The sequence below is a fragment of the Pomacea canaliculata genome, linkage group LG1 (assembly GCF_003073045.1).
Source record: "Pomacea canaliculata isolate SZHN2017 linkage group LG1, ASM307304v1, whole genome shotgun sequence".
NCBI classification, from domain to species: domain Eukaryota; kingdom Metazoa; phylum Mollusca; class Gastropoda; order Architaenioglossa; family Ampullariidae; genus Pomacea; species Pomacea canaliculata.
Window position 1 is genome coordinate 27,653,496 of NC_037590.1, and position 15,776 is coordinate 27,669,271.

A 15,776-nucleotide genomic window follows, 5' to 3' on the forward strand; every position below is an offset into this window, starting at 1 on the left:
TTACAAAATTTATGCACATTAAAAAGATTAATCAATTTATGCTGAAAAACTTAGCATCCTAGGTTTTGCAATAAAATCTTGTATAAATTTACCAAATGTGCCAAGTATCACTGAACTGGGTGTGTTTGTTCTTAGTCTAAAAGTCTACTTAAAATAGTTTAGTTTATTCCTTGTTACTCTGCTAGTGGAGCCGGTTTTGGGCAGCACCCCTCAGTTGGGCCCACATGGTCCCAATGTCCTTTGCCTCGCTCTCTACTGTTAGTTTCCAAGTCTGCTTTGGTCTCCCAACTCTCCTCTTCTCCTGAGATTCCAGTCAAGTTCCTGCCTGGCAATGGTGTCAGCTGGTTTGCATAGTGTGTGTCCTATCCAGCCTCAGTTGTGCTTTTTGATGTCTTGGCTAGTGGCATTCTGGTTGTTTTTTTTTACCAAAGGCTGCTGTTGGAGATCTTTTCAGGCCATCTTATTCCCAGAACATGGTGTAGGCATCGGTTGGTAAGGGTCTTGAGCTTGTTGATGGTGTTTGTCACTTTCCAGGTTTCAGAACCATACAGTAGGACAGCTTTCACATTGGTGTCAAAGATTACTGCAAAGATTGTCTTACTGCAAAAGGATAATGCTCGAGAGTTCCAAATGGGGAATAGGCTGTTGAAAACATGTCTGGCCTTGTTGGTGCAGCTTTTGATGTCATTGTCCGCTCCACCATCCTTGTTGATGATGCTCCCCATATACACAAAGTGATCTCTTTCCAGGATGTTTTTTCCTTGAAGTTGGATTGGAAGTTCCTGCTTGTTGTTGATTCTCATCACTGTAGTCTTCTTTTTGTTGACCCTTAAACCAGTCTTCTCTGCTTTTTCTGCTAGCTTACTCAGTTTGGTTTGTGCATGCTGCTGCCGATAAGATAGAACAATATGTGCAAAGTCCAGGTTCTCTAGCTGTTTGGTGAAGGTCCACTGGATACAGGTGTTGTTGTCTTGTGCATAATCCAGTCTATGACCATCAGGAAGATTGTTGATTATAATATGCAACCCTGTCTTATGCCAGTCTTCATTACAAAAGGTTCAATGAGTTTGCCGTTGTCAATAACTTGGCAGGACGAGTCATCGTACAACCCCTGGATAATGCTTATGAGCTTAGGTGGATTGCCATAGTGGATCATCAGCCTCTAGATGTGGCTTCACTAGATATAGATTGAAGACCATTAGTGTTCTCTAGCAAGTAGGACTTCATTTAAAATCATTTAAAAATAAAGCAAAGAGCGAAGGCAATAGATTTCTCTCCTTGCCTTCCAGATGGGCAAGCACAAGAAGCACGGAGGGCGCAGCTCCTCATCCTCCAGCTCATCTGGTTCTTCAGATGATGAGTGGAAGCATCTTCCAAAACATGAGAAGAAGCAAAGAAAGAGATGGAAAAAGCAGATGAGGAAGGTATGTTGGTCTTAAAAGAAATGCAGTGAATCAGGAAATTGTTCTTGGAGTGAATACTTTGTATTTAACATGAGTTTTAGAAGTAAAAGGATAGTTGCAAATATAAGTAGATATCTTGTATAGCTGTCGTTCAGTGCTGCTGTGTTTTCTGCAAGTACATTGAATAAAAATCAGATAAAACTATAAATATATCATTTTGAAAACTGAATATTTGTATTTTCAGGGCTTGATTGCTCCAGGCACTCTTCCTGTAAGTTTTGATTCAAAGTTATTTTTAAAACAGTTTCAGAGAAGAGAATTATTAATGTATCAACAAAAATTATAACATCATTGTAACAAATATCTTACAAAATTTAGAGATTTTTTGTCATAATGTTCTACCCCACCCCTTTTTTTTCATTCGTATAAGGTGCATTTACGTGCTTAACATTTCATAAAAATGCACGAACCACTTTCAGTGTTTTAAGAGAATGCATGACCATTATTAAATTGAACTTGAGCTCCTTCAGTCAGAAAGCATGTTTTGCTCTACTGTTAATTGTTTTACTTTGATTTTGTCTTGCTTTGTGCCTTTTGCTGTGTCTGATGCCAGTTGTCAGTACTCACTTCACTGAATTTAAGAGAAATAATACATTTGTAGTTTTTTTGGTAATCCTAACTGGTACAGTAGCAATGATAATTTCTCAAATAATATTCATGATAAAAGTTGCATGTCTAACATGACCTGTTTAGAATGTGTTTTGTTTAAAAACTATTTCTAAACTTAGATTTTATGCTGCTGCAAAAAGTTGGTCAGTTTGAACATAATGGTCCTCTTTCTCTCTCTATATATATATATGTGTACACAGTTTCTTGATCTTAGTACTCTATAGGTACAAACAAGGATATTTGGTTGAGAGCCTTCATTTTGTGACATTTTGATGTTTGTTCTGTTTTGCAGTAAGAAAGGAAGGGGTTGACTGTTAATTTTCTTATGAATGTTTGTGTCTGGTGGGATACAGCCATGGCATGGAGGAGGTCATGGAGCCTATCCTCCTGCCTATGCCCATGGAGTTCCACATGGTGGACATCATGGAGTTCCCCATGGTGGACATCATGGAGTTCCCCATGGAGGATATCCTCAGGCTTACCCACCTGCACCTGGAATGGGAGTGCCTGGTGCCCCTCCGGGGGCCTACCCCCCTCCTCCTGCAGCATATGGAGCTCCAGGTCAACAGCCCTATCCTGGTGCATACCCTGGTGAGTGAGAGAAAAAGAACTAGAGTTTGTGCAAGTGTCATTTCATGTGAATAGGTATTTTTTTGATTACGCTTGTGCACAAGTTGCTCACAAACATTACTTGAAAATTTTACTTGCAGTGGCAGAATAATGCTGGCACACATACCATGCAGTTGAATTAAAGTATAGACTCTCCACCTGCTAAATTAGTGCCTGTTCCCCATCTGTTCTTGTCCTGTCATTGAAAGAATCAACAGTATATTACTGTTAGGTATGTAACTTTTGGGTGTTGTTTGTTACTTGATTATTTTGAAATTTTCAGGACCTCCTCCTGCTGCCCCTCATGGTGGATACCCACCGCCTGGTGTTGGACCAGGAGGCTTTGCTCCACCTGGGTGTAAGTATTCCTTTGTTCTAACACATTCTTAATTTAACACATGCCTAATGTTTTTTGTCTATATAGCTGATTTTTTAATCATATGCAAATTTATATGCTTATTTGTATGCAAGCTGATGTCTGACATTCTTTGTAGATGCATTAGTGATGCAGAATCCTTTTTTATTCAGATAAAGCTATTTTATAAATTTGTGTATATGAGTTTGTGATTTTCTGTGCTACTGATTGACCTCTTATAAAGTAATCAACATTATCCAGTCCTCAATGAGATATCTAATAGCATGTTGTCTTTGCATTAAACAAGTCAGCTTTGGAAAAACTGATATGCGAGCATCTGCACTTAAAATCACAAATTAAACATTGTTGAACTTAATAGCTATACTTTAACATGTTTCTCTAATGTAATTTACAAATACATGGTAGTTTTGTTTTGGTCTTTAAGGGAACATACTGGCTTTAGAAGCCAGCTTTCTTGGTATTGAAACTTAATGGTTATAAGAATTCCTCAGAATGTTCTTGTCTATCTTATTAAATAATAGGTGAGAATATACTTAGATTTATAACAAAATAAAAATGTCAGTACAGTAGTATTTTGATAAGATTTGACTGACAGGAAAAAAAACTACTGTAGCATTGTGAATTGTTCTGAGTTTAGCCTTTACTCTCTAACCTATTCTTTTCTTCAAATGCATGCAAAAAGATTTTTGTTTATGACAGTAGCTATTACTAGTGTGCATAATTTTACATGTTATATGTGCCTGAATGCATATGCACAGTTTGCCTCACATCCACCCACCCTGTCATTTATTTGTGAGAACTACAGTTTGAAAAAAACTGATTTGGAAAAAATCTTACATTTTAGCACATGCAGTATTAAGCAGTGTCATGCTTCATAGTAGCTTTTACTGGGGTTTGTGCCATGACTTTTGGGCTCTGTTGTGCTTGTAATACTCTTGAACTTTGCATCAGAAATTGCTTGCTTTTTTGTGAATCTCATAATCATGCTAATGATTAGTTCAGCCATGCAAGGAGACTTTTAAAATCATTTTAAATTAGGAGAAGCACTTGGATGACACCACATGAGCCAACAGGGGGCTGTGTACATTCAGGGTCTTTATTTGACTTGATTTTTTTTGGAAGTTATGCAATAAAGGTAAAAGGGATTTAAATGAAAAGGCTGTTCTGAACTGTTTCAAAATCTGAAAGAGGCTCCATTTTATGTCTGTGTTTTTCATTTCTTCTTCATGGTAGCATTCAATACTTTTATAACACATCAAACTTTCCTTGAGGTTCCAGTATCTGGTTTTGCTACCATTTTGGACCTTTATGTGGTGCATATGGATTAGAGAGTTTGTCTGTTGTAAGCTGAAAACACCAGTTAATCCTTATTATCGCATGCTTTTTCCAGACATGTTTGATCTCTGTTTATAAAGAAAGTGGGTATCATCATAAATAAGCATAAGTAATTTTATAGATATTAGATATCATACACTACCTTATTTACAATGACTACATTTAAATGAAAAACATTCTAGAAAATACTGCATGGTTTTGGGGATGAACAGCATTGAAATGAGTATCAGTGAAGACTGCACCATCATTTTCTGTTCTCTCTTCCCTCCTTTCACCATGGCTGTTTAACTGGCTTTATTATTCTCCTCTGCAATAAGGTGAAAAGAATTTGCTAAACAGCAGTGTTGGTTTGTTTCAGATTATCACCGTTAGGGCCCAGTAGCCTGCGGTGCAGAGATTTTTCTGCAAACATGCAGCAACTTTCTGTGTAGACTTGAAATTTTACTGAAGAATGTCAAAAAAAAAGGGCATAATAAGTCATCAATAACAGATTAAGAATAGTGTTGATTTTATCAATGAATAATTCAGTAATTTTGGTGTTTAATGCTGTTAAGACCATGCTGTTATATGTAACATTTAATATTTTTAATAAGATGCACTTCTCATACTGATTGATCATATGTATACATATATAATTTTGTTTATTTAACATCCGGATAGATAAGGTGCTGGGGTTTCACTGCTAAAAAGTTTTCTTTTGCTCCCAGGGTGTTTTAAGTTGGCCTGTTTGTGCAAATTTTGACCAGGCCAAGAATTCAGATGCTAAGGGCTGTTAAATCTAGTAGTATTACTCAGCTAATACTTCCCTTTCATGAAATTATAAGTTACGGCTCTTCCCAGAGAGCAATTAGCAATCAGGACTGTAAAGAAGCAGTCAAGAACCTTATAGCACTTCAACAACCGACAGTGCCATCACACATACATGCCAACCACACCAGACAGATCCCTTTGCAATCACCAGTCAGACTCACACCTATAATAACAATTTATTCACATGTAGCAGCATTGAAAGTCACACAGGTAAAACAACAAAGAACAGCCTCAGTCTGTTAGTCCAGCACAGCTTGCAGAAACTGGCAACCCAATGGGAGCTGTTAGAACACTCCCAGTATAGCAGAAAAATCTACTTTGTTAACATGTCTTTGAAAGGCATTTATTTCAATTTATCACCATATTAAGTGCGGTAATATTAATCAGAAAATATTTGTTGTAGAAAGCAAAAATATTATACATCGCTTTATATTTATTGTGTGTATTTTTTTTTTCTGAGCCAAATGTTAGACAGAAAAAGGCATATTTAATTAATCTTTTTATGTAACTTCATTAGTTTGTTGTTTGTTCAGTTTCATCCCTTTGGATTATGACAGATTATAATTATCAGGTGATGATATGATTATGTTCTGACTTTCTTCTGGAGTTTTTTTGGGAACAAAAGTGATGTTTAAGCACCCTGTCTCAAAACAAATATTAATTTAAATAGTACACTTTCTTCTTCCTTTCTTTATCTGCTTCACAAATGTGCTAACAGTAATAGTGATATGCTGCTAAAGATTTTATTGTATGCTGATGCTGTCTTGGGATTGTTGAATATTCTTGGTATTTTGGTGTATGACAATAAACTCTTAAAAAATTCTAGGTTGCTTTATATTTGTCCAGCTTGAGATGAAGCAGTTAAAAACTTTAGAAAAGTTAGAAACTGTGGCTTAACATGCTTCGCTAAACTTCTATTGCCTATTTTAGTTACCCATAGAAATTTTGTAGGTTTGTGCTGGTCTTGATGGTTCAGATAGGTCTAAATCTTAGTTTCATGCCCTTTTTAAGTAACAGGAAGGTTAACACTGAATGCCATGTTCTTTAGAATATTGTCATTTCAATAGGGCTTAAAGGTTAGAATTTGAAAAGACACTCTCAATTGATATTGTGTGAAAATGACAGCTATGCCCAATAGAAGATGATGATCAGAATATATTTGAGCTTTCACTTGCATTCTTAAACTATCTTTTTACATATTATTTAATGTTGAGGATCCTGAATGCATTACAATTACACAAATAATGGTTGGCAAAGAAGTTCAAGATTCCATGGATATGCTATTTTACATTCAGAAAGCTGGGAACCACATGGGAACTGTAGGACATCATGCAGCATCATGACACATTGATAACATAGTGATGAAATAATAAATAAATATACTAATTTGATCAAAATTCTGTTCTAAAAAACCTACTGGCTATATATATATATAACAGCAGTTGCTAAGCTATGGTGGTCAGTAAAAACATTCAGATGTTTAACAACAAACCAATCAGTCATAAACTGCCTGAAGCCTAAAACACCTCAAAACAGTTTTTGCAAGCTTTACACCTGAGACTCTAATTTACCAGTATGATTGGGTAATGTATATATAATTTTGCTAGTTTAAAATTTTATCACAGCCACTGAGGATAGAAAAGTGGTTTGCATTAAATCTAACTGAAGTAGTGCAGCTTAAGAAACATTTTTAAAAGACATCACTCTCGTGAATTCTTGCTTAACAGTAGTCCAGTTTGTAAAAAAGACGATGTCAAAAATTATAAGCTGACAGTTTCAGTTATATGTACTAGATTTTGCCTCTCTCCTACTCTGACTTATTACACAAACACCCTTCCCCCAACACCAAAATATACTTTACGGCTATGAGCAATCCATTGATTAAAAAAAAAAAAATCAAACCTCATAGGCTACTTGCAGAGAATTGTTTATCACTTCTCTTGCAAAATGGGAATGTCACAAGTAATGTGAAGTATCTATCAAAGTGCTTGAACAAATGCAATTTCTAAAGATAAATTTATTGAAAATACCCCATTATTCATGAAGAAACTACACATCTCTACTAGTGGAGAGAAAGTGAGGGAGAAGTGAGAGTCTGATAAAAAAAATATCATGCAATTCTGTCACTTGCTGTGCATAATTTAAAACATGAACTTAATGACTGCAGAAAACTCTGTGATGATAGTATAAAATGTGTTCTAGTAAAACTTCTTTAGCTAGGATAGTCCCCAGAAATTGAGCAATCAGTCTTGGTGAAAATTTCATATCTCTTGGTTAATCTGACCTGCCTGGCATACCTTTGTTGATAACATGTTAACTAACTCTTTACGATCTGTTACCTCTGCAGGGGCTTTTGCACTTTATCCTTATCATTGCCTATCTTTCTGTTTGTTCATGTAGTACATATTAACCTAGTTTTTGTATCAACCACTTAGTGCCTGCCCCTTTATGAGCATGATTCTGCTATTTATATATTGCATGATTATTATTATTAAAAGGACAATGAGAACTGCATGTCTACTTCAGGGCTGGACTTAAAGGCGCTTTTCTATTAAATTCTATGCTGACACAAACAGAAGATATGACCTACATGAAAATTCTTATTTCATACATGGTTGAAAATTGAGTCTTCATCCAGAAGAAGAAGGAGATTTATAATCTTCTTTCCATGGTTTTTTTTTATTGCATTTAAAGTTGCTAGTTTGGTACACAAAATCTTTTTTTCTTTTTCTCTCCATCCTAATCCTGCAAGTGTTGTTGACAGTCCTGTGGGATGCTTTCTTTTAACAGCTGGTGATGGAAGCCACTCAGGTGTCCACGCATCAGGGCATGTTGGTGCTTGGGGCACACCCAAGCCATGACCCTGCCTCAGGGCTACCACCTGCTATGCTGGCACCCAGTGGAGGAATAACGGCTGCTGCTCCACATGGAACTGCTGCTGTCCCAGCTGTGAGAAGTTAACTTTTGTGAAGGGTCTACAAGAATGCAGCATTTTTTTTTTTTCAAAATTACTTGGCCTATAAAGACATCACCCTGGTATCACCCTTGATGCTAGGAATATACATAGAGATCTGCTTGCATTATCAAGGCTACAGTCAACAGGAGAGCAGGGAAAATATGTTTTGACCACTGGTTGGTCTGCATAGTAGCAGATTCCATCTCACCTTTCAACTTGAGTAAGGGCTATTAGACACCAGTTTGAAGCAGAAGTCAGTGATATATGCTGCAGTTTTTTTTATGATATCCACGTATGCAAATTTTAAAATAATATAAAACGAATAAAAAATATTTTAAAGATCCCTGAAAATGTAAATGCTGCCTCTTTCATATTAAATTTACGCCACAAACACCACCAATGTGTAGTTGAAAACTATCAAATTTTTCATTTGTCTAAATCTCTTTACAAATGTTGCAAAAGTTTTTTTCGAATGGCTTCTCTTATCTGTTAAGTGTATGTGCTTAGCATTCAACAATTTTGAGAAGTTTAAGATATCTTCTAGTGTTCCTTACCTGCCGACAGCTTTTGTAGGATATCTGAAAAATTCTTCACTGAGGTGTTCACAAAGGAGTATAGAACTCATTTGGTCTTGTCTATTTATTTGGAAACTTGTTTACACCAGAGTTAATTTATTATAACTGCTTTGCCCAGGATGCTGCTGCCAATCTAAAGTTACATGATGGTTTCTGTGACAGGGTGTGGAGGCAATAGGTGCAGGCCTGGACCGTGTGACGCTGGATGGGTGTGCACAGATCTTCCGCCCCACTGTTGTTGCCTCCCCTAACTTCTCTGCCGAGCGTGACTCCGAAACTTTGCGCAAATCCATGAAGGGTGCAGGTGAGACTATTGGAGCTATGATAGTGAGTGAATTTCTTTCAAGAGAAGGACCCTGTTAGAGGATTTAAATAATCCAAGAAACCTATATATATATTTATAAAAACAGAAAACATTTATTAAATCTGTTGTATTGATGCCTTGTTATATGCATGGAAATGAAGTAGTACTCTAACATATCTAAACAAATCATTAACCTAGGCAGGAGCATGGACATTGGAGAAAGGATTTTCTGTCTGTTTTGCTGCTGACAGATTGGTTTTTTTTTTCTTTGAAGGTACTGATGAGCGAACTATCATTGGCATCATTGGTAAAAGATGTAACACCCAGCGTCAGGAGATTGCCAAGATCTACAAGACCATGTATGGAAGGGTGAGTTCACAGCACTTTAGACTCTGAGATTTCTTGCTACTGTCATCACTAAGGACATTTATTGAAGAATAGGCTATTCAGTTTTTTTAATTTGATTTTCATCTAGTTTCTTTAAGGAAAACACTGAACTATGCAACTTGCATTTTATGATAATGTTACTGTTGGTAGTTCGACAAGAATAATCCCACCAAAAAGGTATATAATCAGAATGATATCTGCTCACTAACAAACGCTTTGGTGTGCAGTTGGTCACCAGAAAAGTGAAAAAAAAAAATGCTTTCTTAGAATAAGTATCATCTTTCAATGTATTGAAAGGACCTGATTGCTGACCTGGAGTCAGAGCTGAGTGGCAACTTCCGGGAGACCATCATGGGCATGTTTAAACCACCAGCCTACTATGATGCCTGGTCACTTAATCATGCCATGGAGGTGAGCACCAGGAGAAAAGCTAAGAGGCCAAATTTGATGCTTGAAGAACATGTGATGGTGACATAAACTATCGAGCAGTTCTGCGGGGAGTATGCTAAGTTTAAAAAGTTGATGCAACATGTATTATTTAAGTGAATGACTGGTGAAATGAAAGGTAGAACACTGTCTGTCAAGGTGCAAAGTCTGTCAGCACTAACAGTATCTCATACTTTCTGTGAATTTCTCAAAGTGCAGAAGATGAGCAAGAATGGTGAAATATTTGTGTTACATACTTTATACATGGGAGTAGGGGATGTAAGGCTTTGTCCTCTGTTTGAGTAGTTTTGCTGCCATCCCTGATGCTCAGCAGGTTATCTTGAGGTGTGACATCTTTTTTAGGGTCTGGGAACAAAGGAATCAGTGCTGATTGAGATCCTCTGCACACGCAGCAACCAGCAGATCCGGGACATTGTGGCATGCTACAAAGAGCGTAAGTTACAAAGACTTGGCATCAGATCTGTAGCCTGAATAGCAAGCTGATCCAGTTAGGATTGACTAGAGAAGTGAAATAAAAGAAATGTTGATACTGTGTATGTGAGGATTATAGGCTGCAAAGGATAACTACTTAACAATGTATCTATTTACATTCACTACTTTCACATACCTTTCTGCATATCAAACAGTGCAAAATCTTTAATTTATTTGTAGAGTAGAATGGGTTGGGGTAGAGGTGGAATGCTAGGGAATTTTCACATGCAGTATATGCTTGCGAATGTTGCCAGCACATTAAATGTGCAAAGTCTGTTTTGTAATTACTCTACAGTTGATTACAATTGCATTGTTTAAAAAAAGCTGTCATTTTCTTTTAAGGAACTTTCTGTTTTATTTCTGGATTATCATAACCCTCAAATTTGTTGAACTTGGAGTCTTGCTGTACATGTAAATGAAATATTTTATGTTGAAGACTTCAAACGTGATTTGGAGAAGGACATTAGTGACGACACCAGTGGCCACTTTAAGAAGCTCCTCATCTCATGCTGTCAGGTATCATGGGAACACTTGACTTAATTTCAGTTGTGAAGCAAGATCTGTATCACAAGTGATGGGCATGTTTAGGTGCCTCATTTGTATCAGTAGTCCTATTAGCCATTGTGCTAGACGTAAATTGTTTTGAACATAAGAAACTGACTTTGTACTGGTGTCTAACATCTTCTCTTTGTAAGGTTTTCTACTCAGATCATTAACATGGTTAATAATTGTACTAGCACTGATAAAGTCATCTAAATCTGTACTTGCACTCGAAGAATCATATCTGCTAAGGTTCTGATACTGTCGGTGTCTGGTGGCAGGGTAATCGTCAAGAGCTGACCCCGGAGCAGCTGTCGCAAGTAAGATCGCAGGGTGCCTCTGCTGTGGTCAATGCCGAGCTGGCCCGCCAGGATGCGCAGAAGCTGCAGGAGGCAGGCATCAAGCACTTAGGCACAGACGAATCGACCTTCATCTCTGTCCTGGCACTGAGACACATGTACCAGCTGCAGGCTACCTTCTCTGAATACCAGAAGGTGAGATTGTTTTAAAAATTTGTGAGATTTCCCAGTCCCCCTTCCCTTCTTCCACCCCATCATTGGATCTGTTTTCCAGCTGAAACTGTTACCAGATGCCTCAAAACACGTTTTTGATTCTTCACCCTTTTTTGACTATTCTTCAGTCAACATTTTGAATTCTATGATCATCAGTTAAGGAAAATGTGTAGCTACTAATTGCATTTAAAAGACAATCTGTTTCTGGTCTGTCTATAGCTGACAGGTAAAGACATACTTGATTCTATATCCAGCGAGACCTCTGGGGACTTTGAGACAGGACTGAGAGCTATTGGTAAGCATCATTTTCCTTTGTATTTCACAAGACTTGCTGAGATTTTATGACTGAACCAGTCATTTAGACTTTTGCTGACAGCTTTGAGTGAAGCTGCTTATCCTTTTATTATGACATGAGATGATTGGGCAAGCGCTTAAATTCTTTTGATTATTTTGCCCAGATGTTTGTATTTTAAAACTAGGTGCCTTGTTTGCAGAGTAGTTATGTCTCATAATGGCTTAAGTCTTTTCTATCATCCTATCAACTTACCTCCAAAATGAGGAGCTAAACATGAGCTGTATTTGCAACTTATTTGTACTGTTAACAGTGCGCTCAGCCAAGAACAGACCAGAGTACTTTGCAGACAAACTTCATGACTCTATTAAAGGCTTGGGGACTGATGATTCCCGTCTGATCCGCATTATTGTCTCAAGATGTGAGGTAATCATAACAACACTGTACCAGGTCATTTATTGCAGCCTGGTCACATAAACGCCATTACAAAATATCATTTAATGCATACGTTTGATGGTGTGAAAAAAAGATTGATAAATGAAAGAGAAGGTAGGAGAAGACAGGAAAAGAAGGCTAAAAAAAAAAAAGGAAGAAATGAAATGAAATCTAAGCTGCAACATTAATTGAATCAATTCAGACCAGGTTACCAGAACATTTGATAACATGAATGTTGTCCTACACTTTCATAAAGATGTATAAATGTGCTGTTCTTTTCTCCCCACCAGATTGACCTGCAGGACATCAAGGATGCATACCTGACTAAGTACCAGAAGACACTGGACTCTGAGGTGGCCTCGGACACCAGTGGTGACTACAAGCGCATACTGCTGGCTCTTATTGGCTCGTAGGCTTATTCAGGGTGAAGTTTCACGAACAACTAGCCTTCCCATGTATTCAGTATGTAGCTTTGCAAAAATCAAGAATTCTCTATGCACTTGTTTACTCTTTGATTTTAATTATATGGCATAAGGTATGTACTCACCATGTAAGTGGCTAGCAGAAAAATGAGCATCATCTGTATGTAAATGTGAAAAGTTAAAGTGCATTAATCAGCGGGAAGGCATCATTATTGCAATGGAGCAGCAGAAAGAGTGAAAAATTGTTGAACTGCAAGCATTCAGGGATTCTCCTCCTGACAAGAACAAAAACTGGGGTCTACATTGTACAAGCCAGGTTGGAGGATGATGTATGCTGTAGAAGTCAGGATGCCCAATAATTTCTGTCAATGCTCAAGAAAGTGGTGTGTTTTCAATGCACATTTAAAAGATTCAGTTGCGTTGGATATGGAAGGGGAAAGAGTTCCATTGTTTTGCTGCACAGTAACTAAAAATCCTGTGATTGAATGTTCTAGATGCAACTGCGAACTGCAGTTTTTAATCCTAATAAGAGGAAATTAAATGTTTCAGGGTCTCAAATGAAAAAAAAAAAACCTAACCTGAATCAGATTCAACAGATAGAACAACTACATCATATTTTCAGTATGTACAATGAATGCATATTTCCTGAGGCCATAGCAACAATTTTTGTTTGAGAATGTTAACTGTTGCAACCTCATCTCCTTATGAAATCTGATTGTGAACTGTATTCCTTGAAGAAACTTTATTCTCAGAAGTGCCAGTGAGTATTGTTGGTCTTATGACTGTGATCACATTGACATTTTTTGCCCTTTGTTATTGTACTTGCACGTGATTTAGACACTCACAGTTACTAAGTGTATCTTTTGCTTACAATGCATAGTGATCCTGTTGTTTTCATCCGCCAGCTTTTCTTCTGCCTGTTAGTGATGATGTTGTTTTATTAGTATTTTGCTGTTTACATAGAGCAATCCTTAAATATATCTGTATTTTTTATCCTACAGGGATGATATTTTTAAGGCATGTAGCATCAAGCTATTTTATCATACCCAGACCAATATCTCTCTATATATATATATTTATCTAATTTACTGTTTATTTCTTACTTTACTATACTTTTTGTATCCAAACATAGTATTGATATAATGGATGTGAATTTGTACATGAATCTCTTAGGTCAAATTGTCTGCATTAAATTGACCCTATTTATCTAAGTATCTAAATGGCAGACACATAACACATACCTACACCCACCGAGTGCAAGAAATGTTAAATGCATATGAATTCCTGCACATTATTGCTTTCAAATGCATGCAGGTATGTGACACAGGCAGATGCATATGCACACACATACACACTATTTTTGCAGCAGTAGTGATCAGTCAAAACATACAATTCACAAGGTCTCGCCTTTAATGTTACATATTTGGCTGTGTTTATGGTCTGATACACGTGCTGATATTTTGACGCTTTTTGGACATTAAAAAATGTATTTTATTGTTAACAGAATACTGAAACTACTTTTTTTTATACATTTTTATGCACCTTTAGATATTGTTTCCACAAATGCTTGATTCTTTTTTCTCTCCTTTTGGAGCTTAGTTCTTTATTTATATATGGCTGTTATAGAAAAATAAAGGTTTTACTTTTTCCCTTTACCTTTAGTCTTTTTAGTTTGAAGCATACTGTTTACACAAATGCAGGCTAAAGCCCTGACTCATGCAAGTAGTGATGAGATAAGACATGGGATATGAGTGCTGTTTTTATTTACATACTGATCCAGTTACATGATGCAGCTGCAAACTGACATAGCTCACAAACCAGCTCCTGCCAGACAGAAACAGACATGCAGATAAAGAATCCTCCATCCCCTGGATTTTTTAGGGAAACTGGCCAGTTTGGCGGGAAGGAGGGGGTCTAGTTACTGATAAATATGGATGATGGCTGGGAAAAAGATTTGCATTATACAGCTGAAGGAGAAAGGTGAGAAGGGAGTGGATATGATATATTTATTGAAGCCCAGCCGCATGCTGCTGTTTACACTTAGTAATGCTCACCATGTTTTAAATGGTCTGATCCACCTGTATCAAAAGAGTAAGGACAGCATATGCGCTAACAATAACAAAAATGAAGCCGATGACACAATCATATGCAATGGCGTAGGAAGATTCTGAACTCTGGTACCAAACTCTATGCTGACAGTACATCAACATTCTTGCCTCCTCAGTATCTTTTTTGAGGGGGCGACTGCCCCTCCTGCTTCCCTGATATGGTAGCTATATGAAGGCATTATTAAGTGCATGTGAAAGTAACTCATTTCTGAAGAGGAGAGCTATTGGATGAGTTATTTCACTCCACCTCAGACCAAAAAACAAACTAGCAAAAAAAATTTTTTTTAGCTAAAAAAAAAATCAAATGCAAAAGCAAACATACAAAACATTCCAAAAATGAAATTCATGCTCTTCATTAGCAGATATTCATTACTCATGCAATTTTCACAGCTGATGAGGACCGCCAACCAATGGAAATAAGAAATGCTAATTAGCAGATTTTTTACATTACATTTCTCCACTACATTTCTGCTCTACAGTGGATTACATACTCATGACGCAAAAAAAAAAAAGTACAAACAACACGAAATTATACAAACTCAAAATGCTTATAGCACAGTTCCAAACACAGACCAACACAACAATAATACAGAAACAGCAACAGAGAGAATACAAGGCAGAAAAAAAGAAAGCTGCACATGCAAGCCATCGTGCAGGCTGATTCGAAAGGATTAGGAATCAGGACTAGGCGGAATGTGCAGGTGTTTGTTGAACTGTGTAAAACACAAATCTCAGCAGATACAAGCTAATCATAGTTCACCCATTGCAAGTGTCCAAACGACGACGACGACAAGTAGATAAATTTGGATGGCACACAGATTGATGGTAGAGATGTCTCATCAGCACAATAGCAGTGCAAAACAGTACACAACAGAGGGTCCAGTTGATACACGTAGACCCAGAATTTAAAATGTGGTGAGCAAGTAAATCGGAGAAGAGAAAGTGTTAAACTTACAGTGAAGTGAATGGCACAAATAAGGCTGTAGAGACCGTTAGTCCGAGAAAGCAAGCTGACACAGGCATAAAAAAAAAAAATAATCCTGAACAGAAGAAGGCAGAAAAATGAAAGCATAGATGAACAGCTGACATCCGCATCAACGAAAATCACTTCAATGGCAGAAAGAA

General features: G+C 37.1%; 1 protein-coding gene across 1 annotated transcript; it reads left to right on the forward strand.

Moving 5' to 3' along the window:
• The first annotated feature begins 1,307 nt into the window (after positions 1-1,307).
• On the forward strand, positions 1,308-15,714 carry LOC112559002 (annexin A7-like). Its single transcript, XM_025229820.1, has 14 exons — positions 1,308-1,424; positions 1,648-1,674; positions 2,426-2,663; positions 2,965-3,039; positions 7,993-8,151; positions 8,896-9,037; positions 9,312-9,406; positions 9,722-9,835; positions 10,214-10,304; positions 10,779-10,858; positions 11,164-11,376; positions 11,614-11,689; positions 12,000-12,112; positions 12,412-15,714. Exons 3-14 carry the CDS (start codon positions 2,433-2,435, stop codon positions 12,532-12,534), a joined length of 1,512 nt encoding a protein of 503 aa, XP_025085605.1. The 5' UTR covers positions 1,308-1,424; positions 1,648-1,674; positions 2,426-2,432; the 3' UTR covers positions 12,535-15,714.
• The last annotated feature ends 62 nt before the right edge of the window (positions 15,715-15,776 follow it).

What these genes read in the sequence shown, in the direction of transcription:
- LOC112559002 (XM_025229820.1), top strand. Translation starts at nt 2,433, where the DNA reads ATGGAGGAGGTCATGGAGCCTATCCTCCTGCCTATGCCCATGGAGTTC. An exon ending in CACTTAATCATGCCATGGAG is followed by an intron (nt 9,836 to 10,213) that starts GTGAGCACCAGG and finishes CATCTTTTTTAG; the next exon opens with GGTCTGGGAACAAAGGAATC. An exon ending in TCCTCATCTCATGCTGTCAG is followed by an intron (nt 10,859 to 11,163) that starts GTATCATGGGAA and finishes GTCTGGTGGCAG; the next exon opens with GGTAATCGTCAAGAGCTGAC.